This window comes from Nyctereutes procyonoides, unplaced genomic scaffold (genome assembly GCF_905146905.1).
Source record: "Nyctereutes procyonoides isolate TBG_1078 unplaced genomic scaffold, NYPRO_anot_genome, whole genome shotgun sequence".
NCBI classification, from domain to species: domain Eukaryota; kingdom Metazoa; phylum Chordata; class Mammalia; order Carnivora; family Canidae; genus Nyctereutes; species Nyctereutes procyonoides.
The window spans coordinates 6933521-6945886 of record NW_026575031.1 but is presented as its reverse complement, the minus strand read 5'-3'; the positions used below and the strand labels follow the sequence as shown (position 1 = coordinate 6945886).

General features: G+C 37.2%; 1 protein-coding gene across 2 annotated transcripts in view; it reads right to left on the bottom strand.

Annotated features, from left to right (window-relative positions):
- Window positions 1-12366, bottom strand: part of BUB1B (BUB1 mitotic checkpoint serine/threonine kinase B) — a 48429-nt gene extending 36063 nt beyond the window's left edge. For both annotated transcript variants that reach the window (XM_055316885.1, XM_055316886.1), the window contains exons 1-5: window positions 12136-12366; window positions 8659-8805; window positions 4235-4294; window positions 3667-3811; window positions 518-714 (exon numbers count right to left, since the gene is read on the bottom strand). In XM_055316885.1, the coding sequence (XP_055172860.1) occupies window positions 518-714; window positions 3667-3811; window positions 4235-4294; window positions 8659-8805; window positions 12136-12170 (584 nt within the window). In that variant the 5' untranslated portion in view covers window positions 12171-12366. The remainder of the gene's footprint in view (window positions 1-517; window positions 715-3666; window positions 3812-4234; window positions 4295-8658; window positions 8806-12135) is intronic.

The following is a 12366-nucleotide window of genomic DNA, read 5'->3' as shown; positions in this document are numbered from 1 at the left end:
AAACTGGGAGAAAAGATTTACAAGTCACATATCTGACAAAAGACTTGTATTCAGAATATATATATAATATCCATCTTTAAAATAGAACCAATTTAACAACCGAAATGCATTATGCTAAATGAAAGCAGACTCAAAAGGCTACATACTGTATGACGTCATAGATATGATATTATAGAAAAGGGTTTGGGAATGAGAATAAGTGTTGAACTACAAAGGGAAAGAGCCTAAGGAAATTCTATGGAGTGATGGAATGATTATATATATTGATCATGGTAATGATTACATGTCTCTATGCATTTGCAAAAACTGAGAACTGTACATCAAAGAGATTTTACTACTTTTTTTTTTTTAGATTTTACTACCTGTTAAATAAAAAATACTTAAGTAGATCTTTTAAAAAATTAAATAGTAACTAAATAAACCTGCCAATTCATGTAGAGCATTTTATTCAGATGCAAAACCAACTATTTCTATCTATTAGTTTTAAAGAGTTAAGACAAGATCCAGAGAAGTTTACCGGTGCTGTGACTGTAGTCGCTCCAGTGGTTCAGCCTTCTGTTGAATCCCTTCCTGAAGTATCTTATCTGCTTTCTTAAAGTTTTCTCTAGCTTCATATTCTTCAGCCCATGAGATATAGAACTGAGCAAGTGAAACACCAATCCCTTGACTGTGTAAATAACTGTACATGTCCAAAGGCTCATTGCATAAATGCCCCTGTAACAAATTAGAAGTGTTAACATTTGACCGATTTCTATTCACTTACTGTCTTTTATGTGCCAATCACTGGAGTTACTATATGTAGTTTCTTTCTGCATTGAAAAAATATAAATCTATTGTAATACAATGTTATACTGGGAAGACCTAAAAAGTAGAAAGAAGAGATTAATTTGTAAGAAAAAGAGATAAGAAGGAAAGACCTCAAAAAGGTATGACATTTGAGTGTGGCCTTTAAGGAGGAACAGACTTACATCTGGCAGAGTATGGGAAAGGAAGGGCATTCTAGACAGAGAAAATGGTATAAGCAAAAAATAAAAAAATAAAAAATAAATAAAAGAAAAGAAAATGGTATAAGCATAGACAGAAACTAAAAGTTTGTAAGGAAGAAGACAAGACAGAAGCTTGGAAAAGAAGATGTGATAGGTCTTAAATGGCAAGACAATCTTAAATCTACCTGATAGTCAAGGTATATTGGGATGGGAGAGCTATAAGCAAAGGAACGACATGGTCAAATTTGTATTTTAGAAGGGATCTTTTAAGACCAGCTATAATAATGTAGATAATCCTAGTAGTAAGAAGATAGAAAAGATGTCAATAAAAATTCCACATCAATAATGGTCAGATATATGTATTTTCCTTAAGGAAAAAAAGGAACATATATCATTTTACAAAGGATAAAAGGGTTTTCATTATTTTCTAAAGTTTTAATCATAAGAAAATTTGTCTTTATTCCATATACCAGTTTATTGTTCAGTTTTCCATGCTGCTACTTATTCTTTATTATTTTTTGATAAATAATGTTCCATCTAGTAATCTTCCCTCATTTAGCCATTCCCTTATTTTTTGGCTATACAGCCTCTACTTTGCCCAATTACAAGTAATTCTGTAACAAATATCTTCATGCATGCAACCTTTCACATTTCATATTACTCTCTTAAGATAAATTTCTAGAAGTAGAACTATGTTAAAAAGTAACAAATAGGGACGTCTGGGTGGCTCAGTGGTTGAGTGTCTGCCTTCAGCTCAGGGCCTGATCCTGGATCCCCGGATCAGAGTCCCACATCGGGCTCCCTGCATGGAGCCTGCTTCTCCCTCTGCCTGGGTCTCTGCCTCCCTTTCTCTCTGTGTCTCTTATGAATAAATAAATAAAATCTTGAAAAAAAAATCCTGGATATTTCCTAAGAACAATTTTTTCCTTAGACTGTAGTTATCCCTTATAAAAATAACTCTTAGAGAAATTTTTCTGCAGAGCAAAGAAAGTATGTGAGGAACCCAATTGCTACTCCTCTTGACCATTCCATAAAGAAAAAACAAAAAAAAAAAACTCAGCAAAATAGTTTAATATGCACCTTGTTCACTATCTACAAAATTCAGATTATTGCTGATCATCCTCAGGCTGATCATTTGAACCTGAGTGTTGTCTAGACTAGCGTTTCTCAGATTGCCTGTGGTAAAGGGGCCAGTTTTGGTGGTGTGTGTTTATAAAGTTTCCATTCTATCATTGACCGGTATTTTTAAAAAATACAATAAAAACAGAAGTTACCAGAAAAACGATGATGTGTTTGAATGTTGTGGCAAGGTCAAATTTGTTAACAAAACTTCTAAATGCTTGCTCTGAACTTTATACTTATCTTGAATAGTCTGCAGACCATTCTTCCATAGCACTGGTCTAGACTATGCTTTTTATGTTATGATAAAATCATTACTCTTCAGTAGTGGCACCAGGTTAACATTTGTGAACATAAAAATTATTCCAATTAATTGTTACTTTTAATAGCTCCAATTAAATATAATCTCAGAATTCTGGGATTAAGAGTTACTTTAGAGATTTATCCAGTCCAGACTTATAGTAAATCACATATAAAAACATTATATAGCATAAGAATATTATATATGATGGAACGAAGAACAAAATCCATTAGTATGCCATAAAGGACCATCGGCTCCGTGCTAACAAATCTGTTTAGCATTCTTTGGGTACCATCCTTTGTCACAAATTCCTGTCAGTAATGCTCCTAAGATAATTTCTCCAACTTATCAATAATGATGACAAGATATGTCAAACGCCCTACAGAAACCAAGATAGATTATGCCTTCTGGATTCACCTAATTTCTTTTATTAGTGATATTTGAAGCTTAAGATAAGCTTTCCTCAAGAGATACATTTTAGCCAGAAATTTTATCAATTTCAAATGTCAATATAACAGTTATTGTAAATATTCTATTATTTAGAATTATCTAACCTATTATAATAATCTTTTTTATAGTTCATTTTTTACTTTTAATAAAAATTATTTATTTTTATAATTATCTAGTTATTCATTATCTATTATCTGAAATTCTGAATATTTATCCCTTAGTTTTTCTAATATCTTTTAGGATAAAAACAAAAAAATTAATATCTAGGAAACCCGTCATTATCTTATATGAAGATGTTTTCATTAAAAAAATCCTCAAGAGTGTACTAGAAATAAAAGAACTACATGTCAAATGACATATATAAAGTGATCAGGCAAATATTTTTGGATGTAGCAATATACTGCATAAAAAACATTACCTTTTCATTCTCAGAAAGGGGACAAAGGGAGACCAGAATCACCTACAAAATCTTTTTCCCAAACAATCATACTACTGCCATGTGCTGGCTCCTACATATCTTCCCTGAAGACAGTTGCATGGCTCAATTATATTTGAAATAAATAATCCACTGCTCCCATGAAGAGGTGTACAGGCCTTATGATCACTTGTAAGAGGTAAAAAAACACCCTTACTTTAAAATCTATCTTTAAATAGAACGTATTTAACAAATATTCAGGATGTATTAAATGTTTAGTATCAACTAAAAAATGGCTCAGGCTTTGCCATTTTTTTTGGTGCATACCAGATAGCTCTGGAGAAAATCTCTTGACTTAATATTTTAAACTCAGGCAGCACTTGAGAAAGACTTACCAATTTAAGCCAGAGACTAAGAAATCGGGGATCATTATAGTATCGTTTTTCTCCTTGTAGTGCTTCAACAGCTCTTTCTAATAATGTTGACATATTACTCTCTTTCCCACCCTGAGGATAGTTCTGCTCTGTCCAGTTAATATACCTGAAAAGAAAGGGAAAAAATACTTTTAAAGTTTAATGTGTACTTTTATTCTTGCACCAAGACCCATTCGTGACTTTCTTAAGCAGAAATAGCTAATGTATTCAAAGCATGTTTATTTAGAGGCCCTCAATGACATCTCCTAAGCTATATCCTTCAAACTTTTCCAAATATTGCTAACATGTGCCTCTGGGAAATAATGGGAATGTGGATAAAAGGGTGTAGCTCTCAGTTGCATGCCACAAATTTGAAATTTCTTCAGTCTTGAACACCTCAGGAAGAAACATTATAATTACTCTGTCTCTCCATGTCCCCAAGATACCACTTATACTCTGACACACTGTTCTGTACACCCTAACTGGAGAAATATGGCCTTAAGGACTCATCTGTTGTTTCTTAGTGCCCTTGTGAAGTAAAAAAACCCACCTATCCCAAACATCCAGAGGGTCATTTCCAGTGTAAAATCGAATTTCAGATTCAAATGCCCTGAAATTTAAACAGAAAATGTTAGCATAAGCAATGGTGATAACAGCCAAAAAACAAGTGTCCCCTCCATTTTTATTCATTTTTAAGTGTTTAATATCACTTTAATCACTTTTTAATTGCACTAGAGGTTGAGAGTTTGTTAAACAGCAAGAAAAATAGAAATAACCAAGATTCTCCCTGATAATATAACAGGAAGGATAAAACATGGGGCAATTAGATAAACAAATTTCAAGACAACATGTAGAAAAACAGAATTACACAGCAGTTTAAAGCTCTGGAACAAGACTCCCCACACTCAAATTAGCAGCTCCACTAATCACTAGCAGAGTGACATTAGACACACTATTTAAATTCTGTTTTCAGGAGCACCTGGATGACTCAGTTGGTTGAGTGTCTGCCTTTGGCTCAGGTCATGATCCTGCTGTCCTAGGATCAAGCCCCACTTTGGGCTCCTTGCTCAGCAGGGAGCCTGCTTCTCCCTCTCCCTCTGCCACTCCCCCTGCTTGTGCTCTCTCTGTCTCAAATAAATAAATCTTTAAAAAAATAAATAGTTTTCAGTCTCCTCATCTGTAAAATGGGAATAATAGTACAGAAATCTCCCCCTTTTTCTGCAGGGGGATACTTTCCAAGACCCCCAGTGGATGCCTGTAGTTGAGGATACTTTGGAAATCTATATATACTACATTTTATTCCTGTACATACATACCTAGGATAAAGTTCAATTTATAAATTAGGCATAGTAAGGGATTAACAACAATAACAAAATAGAACAAATGTAATATACTATATTGAGTTATGTAAATGTGGTCTCTCTCTTTTACTATACTGTACTCATCTTTCATCTTCTTGTGATGATGTGAGATGGTATAATGCCTACATGATGGGATGAAGTAAGGCAAATGATGTAAGCATTCTTTTTTTTTTTAAGATTTTATTTATTTATTCATGAGATACACAGAGTGAGAGAGAAGCAGAGACATAGGCAGAGGGAGAAGCAAGCTCCATGCAGAGAGCCCGATGTGGGACTCAATCCTGGGACTCCAGGATCACGCCCTGAGCCGAAGGCAGATACTTAATCGCTGAGCCACCCAGGCGTCCCTGATGTAAGCATTCTAATGACTACTACTAACCTCCTGACAATATGTGAGAAGGAGGATCATCTGTTCCTGGACCACAGTTGACAGCAGGTAAGTGAAACTGAGGAAAATGAAACCACAAATCAAGTGGGACTACCGTAGAACCTATTTTATTAGGTTAATTACTCTTAGTATATAAAGGGTTTAGACATAATAAGTACTCAATAAATGATAGCTACTGTTTTATATGCACATGATAGGGTTGAACAAATGAAACACATACACACAAATGGATAGAAATAAGAATTTTAAAGTAAAATTCCATGGGTAGCATTAGTCAGAGAAGAGTAATACCATATATACTTTGGGGAGTGCTTCAAAGAATGCGTGAAATTTGATTTTGTAAAATGCTGGGAAAGGCACGCTAAGATTAAGTTAAGATTGACCAGTTCGAATACAGGGCAAGTACTGAGTAATAAACCACAATTGAGATAAATGTTTCATCAATAAAAACTGTATAAAGGGTTATATATTTTTTAAAGACTTTATTTATTTATTCATGAGAGACACAGAAAGAGAGGCAGACACAGGTGGAGAAGCAGACTCCATGCAAGGAGCCTGAAGTGGGACTTGATCCCAGGAATCTGGGATCAGGCCCTGAGCCAAAGGCAGACGCTCAACCACTGAGCCACCCAGGCATCCCCAAGGTTATATTTAATACAAAGAATTATAAAATAGTTTCTGACACAAAGGAATTTATACTCTAATAAGAAAGACAAAGTATAAAAAGGGAAAATTAACTAACAATACAAAGCAGTATAGTATATATAACAATTGCCAAGAATGGATAGTTAAAGGCTTTGATAGGTCAAAAGGAGGTATCACAGAAGTGGTGTCAGAAGGTGGGATTCTGAAAGAACCACAAAATTTGAAAGAAGTATGGAGTTTTTCAAGATTTCCAAGAAATCAGCATTGAATAAAGTTGTAATAGTGGGAGTTTATCCAGAGGATATATAGCTGTAAGATACAGTTAGTATTATGAATAAAGGGAGATAGGCATAGTAAGGTACTAACCTTGCTATGCTTTACATACATACATACAAACATACAAAACTGTGGTCCAGGAGCAGATGATCTTCCTTCTGACATACTGTCAGGAGGTCAGTAGTAGTCTAACACTATGTTAGAATGCCTACTGGAGAAGCAGCTCATGTTTTTTTTTTTTTTTTTAAAGATTTTTATTTATTCATGAGATACACACAGAGAGAAAGAGGCAGAGACACAGAGGGAGAAGCAGGCTCCATGCAAGGAGTCCGACGTGGACTCGATCCTTGGTCTCCAGGATCACACCCTGGCCTGAAGGCATCGCTAAACCGCTGAGCCACCGGGGCTGCCCACAGCTCATGTTTTGATGTAAATTTAAAGACTTTGGGCACCTGGCTGGTTCACTCAGTAGAGCATATGACTCTTTATCTCAGGGTTGTGAGTTCAAGCTCCACGTTAGGTGAAGAGATTACTTAAAAAAATTTAAATTAAAAATAAAGACTTTGGGTTCCATCTGCTCAGCCACTACTGATTCTTTAATTGGAGAGTATGTTGAATATGGTAATTAAAGATATCAAAAAGATCAACTGAATAATATTTATGAATAAAAGAAATTAGAAAATGAACCACAACTAAGAAGCTAATATAGTGATTTAAGCATGAGATAATGAGGGGATTACCTGCAGAAATGGTGAAAAAATCTAAGACACTACTGATAAAAACCAGTAATCCTTAAATCTATCTATATATATATATAATGTAATCCAACCAAAATCTCACAAACCTCTTTTCTAGAAACTGACAAGATGATTTTGAAATTTGTCTGGGGGCATCCCAGGTGGCTCAGCGGTTCAGCGCCGCCTTCAGCCCAGCATGTGATCCTGGACGTCTGGGGATTGAGTCCCAGGGCAGGCTCCCTGCATGGAGCCTACTTCTCCCTCTGCCTTGTGTCTCTGCCTCTCTCTTTCTCTCTCTCTCTCTCTCTCTCTCTGAATAAATAAATAAAATCTTAAAAAAAAAAAAAAGTGGAAACACTAGTATAATGTCACAGAAACCAGGAAGAAGAATTAAGAATAGAACATCACCATCTTTAAAATAAAACTCAATGCTTTTAAAGATCCAATGAGATGGATGAGGATATTCATTACGTTACAACCCAAAGTTTTGATGATTTGCCTATGATGGTGAAATTTTTTTGAGATTAAAGGTAGAAACAGATGCTGTAGTTCACGTTTTTGAAAAAGAGTATATTTATCAAAACGTGTTAGTCAAAGGAAAGCAAGTTCTGCAGGTCCACTTAAATAACGTAATACAGTTGACCCTTGAACAATATGGGTTTGAACAACATGGGTCTACTTATATGTGGATTTTTTTTTCCCAGTACATAGTGTACAGTACCCTAAGTTATATTTTCTCTTTATGATTTTCTTAACAACATTTCCATTTCTGTAGTTCACTTTATTGTAAGAATACAGTACATGATACATATAACATACAACATATGTGTTAACTGTTTATATTATCAGTAAGGTTTCCAGTCAACCATAGGCTTTTAATATTTAAATTTTGGGGGAGTCAAAAGTTACATGTGGATTTTCTACTGCACAGGGGGTTGGCACCCTGTGCAACCTGGTTAACCCCTGGGTTGTTTAAGGGCCAACTATACTATTTTTCAGCTTTTCTTTTTCCAGACTTCACTGAATCATTCATGAGAAACTTTCTAGTATAAATTTAATTTCTTAGGTTTATATTTTCTTTGGAGATCACAATTTCTTTTTGGCATATTCTGGAAAATGCTTTCCTAGAAGTTAAAAATTGAGTAAACATACAAGATGGCAGATCCTTTCTTCCTTGGTACTCAGAATCCAAGGAAGCAATTTCTTTATTACTATTAAAGAGTTTGTCCTATTTAGGGATCCAGCATGACATAATACTTTTGATAAATATTATTTAACATGACACTTGCTTTACTTTGCTTCTTATTGTCCCCTGAGATCTGTTTCTACTGATACGAGAGTCTGGTTGCTCCATAATGAAAAGAAATCCTATAGCTCTTATTCTTAATCATACTCAAGGAGATCTTTAGGCAGCTGCTGTATGATGAAAAGCAAGTGGGGAACAGATTCTCACACTATCAATTTTTGAAAAGTACTTCTGATGCCAATCTGCAAAGATCCACATCTACATTACCAACCATAGCTGGAGATGAATGATGACAGGTTGACATCCCACCATCCTACATACCGTTTCTGTTGCTGAAGAGTAGTGTTAGAGGCAGATTCTTGCTGTGCCAATGCTCCCTGAAGTGTGGACATTATCCGCCCCTGCCTTAATGGCTGGACATTTTCTTTACTCAGCTCCCACTCATCTCCCTCCAACAACATGGCTCCACTGTGAAAAGAGAAACAAAAGTAAATTTTATACTTACATGTATATATATACTTATACATATTATTATATCACTAGATTATTGTAAATGTTTTCAAAAGTGATTATTCATGATTTTTGGGCAGAATGTGGTGGGTGGGTATGTTAGTAGTGTTCATATACTCCCGGGTGTCTCAGCATTTTGGTGACCTGGTTTCCAAGTTTATGGCTATTTATTGCCTAACAGAAGAGAGAATATAACTAGGGTAATATGGACAGTTATAAGAATAAAGTTCAAGGCAGGAAGAAAAGACAGAGAAAAAATCATAAATTTGGTAAGGTCGATAAAAGCAGTTCTAGGCTTACCACTAAATCCATCATCTCATTTAGTTTAAAATTAACAAAGTGGGGGCACCTGGGTGGCTCAGTTAGTTAAGCATCCAACTCTTGATTTCAGCTCAGGTTGTGATCTCAGGGTTGTGGGATGCAGACCCCACGTTGGGCTCTGGGCTCTGCACTCAGCATGGAGTCTGCTCGTCCCTCTCCCTCTGCTCCTCCCCCTACTTGTGTGCTTGAACTCTCTCTCTCTCTCGAATAAGCAAATAAATAAAATCTTTAAAAATATTAGCAAATAGTTTGTCAGACTAATATCCCATGTTTCAAGTGATGACTTAAAACTGAAATTAATATGTGTATATAGGTAGCACAGAGCAGAAGCAGAAAAAATACAATTTACTGGTCACAACTGTTTCCCCCATTTCTATCAAGCCTATTGATGGGGAAATTCTCACAAGTTTTTTGGAGGCAAGCACCATATGGGGCATGTGCTCTGAACTTTAGAGCTCTGCAATTGTCAGATAGAAGCCTACTTCTGGCTGAGAAACAGCATCTCTGGGCTTAAAACAGAGAAACAGATAGGCAATAATCTTCAAAATAAAGTGAAAGTTATGTGTGACTGAAAGCTAGATGAGAGTTGAAAACTTTCAAGAAAGTAAACTCTAAGTGAATAATAATTTAGGTTGTAACTACTCACATCTTTTTAACTATATTGTGTGGATCTTATAAATATAAGGGCCTTGGTCATTTATTTTCACATCCCCAAGGTCTAATATAAGATCTGACACGAGTAAGCACCTAATAAATGTTTGCTGAGTTCATCTGAATTTCTTCTCTTAATCTTGAAATAGCAATTAAACTACCTCAGCTAACGTCCCAAACTGAGCTGTGACTGCTCCCCTCCCATCTTGCTCCTCTTGCCTCCTTCCAGACCTGCTCCTCCTAGTCTTCCTTCCTCTCAAATAAATGGCAGTTTTGTTTTTCCAGTTGCTCAAGCCAGAAATCTCAGTGCCAATCTTGACACCTCTCTCACTATCCCCCCACCCCCCAGTCACTTGGCAAATCCTGTTGGGTCTACCTCCAAAATAGATTCAGAATTTTTTTTTTTTAGATTCAGAAATTAATCTTTTATCATCTCCACTGTTTTTTTTCTTCTTTTATTTTTAAGATTTTATTTATTCATTTATGAGAGACACACACACAGAGAGAGGCAAAGACAGAGGCAGGGGGAGAAGCAGGTTCCATGCTGGGAGCCCAATGTGGGACTCATCACCAGACCACGGGATCACATCAAGCCACCCAGGCGTCCCTATCTCCACTGTTTCTTGCCTCACTCAAGCTACCATCTTCTCTTGCCTGGATTATTTCAATAACCTTATAACTGGTATCCCTGCTTTTATCCTTTTCTGCCTTAGTCTTTCCAACACTGCAGCTAGTGATTCTATTTAAACGCATGTCAGATCATGTCTTTCCTCTGCTCAAAACCTTCCACTGACTTTCAAACAGAGTAGAAGCCAAGTCCTTACATTGTCTGCATCCTCACCTTTACCTCATCCTTCACTTCCTTTTACTCTTTTGGTTCACTTGGCTCCAGCAACTTGCCAGGTGCAGCTCCCTCCCCCAACCCTCACCCTCAAATCTCTGTACTTCCCCCAGATATGTGCATGACTAGTCTTGAGTTTCCTTCAAGTCTTCACCCAAATGACACCTTCTCAGTGAGGCCTCCTGTTCAAAACTATCTAAAATTGCACCAATCCTCCTACTCCCCATCGTTTTAGTTCTTTTCGTACAGACCATCTCACTTTTAGTTTATTGATCTTGTTTATTGTCTGTTGCTCCCACCCCAGATCTTAAATTTCACAAGGGCAGGGATTTTTGCATCTTTTGTTCATTTGCAGTATCTAGTGCTTAGTAAGTGGTCAATGAATATTTGTTGCAAAAGCTAAAGAGTTCTCCACATGGCATTTATCTAAGTTTTGTGTACCCCATAGTGAAAACGTATACCTCAGGGCACCTGAGTAACTTAGTAGGTTAGGCATCTGACTTGGCTCAGACCATGATCTCAGGGTCCTAGGATGGATCCCCCACCCCCCAGGACTCCCCCTCAGCGGGGAGTCTGCTTGTCCCTCTGCTCCTCCCCACTCTCATGCTCACAGCTCTTTCTCTTTCAAATAAATAAATAAAATATTAAAGAAAATGTATAATATATATGGAACGCCAACCTAGAAGAACTGATATGTATTTATATAAAGAAAAGCAGCACACAGGCAGGGAAGGGCTTTTTATGTTTCTAATTATACCACTGACATGGAAGGACCTACCATTTGCTTGGCACTTATTTGGAGGCAGTCACTTTCCACATAGTTTTAATTTATCAACATTTTCTATATTTTTAAAAAAAGAAAACTGTGATTTTATTTACGAGATTACTGATTATATCATGATTTCAATACTTAAGTAAGTAGTAACTTACTATATCTCCGCTATGCTCTTTTCAAAAAAAATTTTTAATTTAAATTCAATTTAATTAACATATATCGTATTAGTGATTGCAGGGGTAGGGTTTAGTGACTCATCAGTTGCATATAACACCCAGTGCTCATTACATCAAGTGCCCTCTTTAATAATGCCCATCACTCAGTTACCCCATGCCCTCCCCCCCCCCACCAGCATTTTCCATATTAGGTCCAAGGTCAAAGAGTTCCCAAATGGCTGAGCTGAGATACACAGATCACAGTACAAATTCCAAAGTCTTTGTACTATCGGGGTCGCAAAGCCTCCTTTGCTTTGAAGCTGGGTGCAATCCGGGTTCTCACGTGCCTTCACCCCACTGAATTCGATGCTAACCCCGTCTTCACCTCCACCCCTTGCGTGGGACTCCAGCAGGAAGGGGACCCCGGCCGGGCTTCTCTTCTCCCGACAGTGTTCCTCTGGACTGATCTGAGCCGAGCCTCTGTCGCCGGCTAAACATTCGGGTCTCGCGGGCACAGCTCCCCGCAGCTCTTCTTGCGTACCTACCTCAGAGCACCCCCTTCCTTCTTCATCGCCGCCATCCTGCATTCCCGGTTGGAGCCCTCGTCCTGCCGCAGACCTTTCTTCAGGGCCGCAGACCGCCTGAGCTTTCTTCTGCAACCTGCCCTTAAAGATAACGAAGCGACCAGAGAGACAAAGGTTTGCCCCTGACTCCTTGGCAAACCAGCCACCTCCAACCCTCCGAGTTTCAAATTTAACGGTCCCGCGCGTCGGACG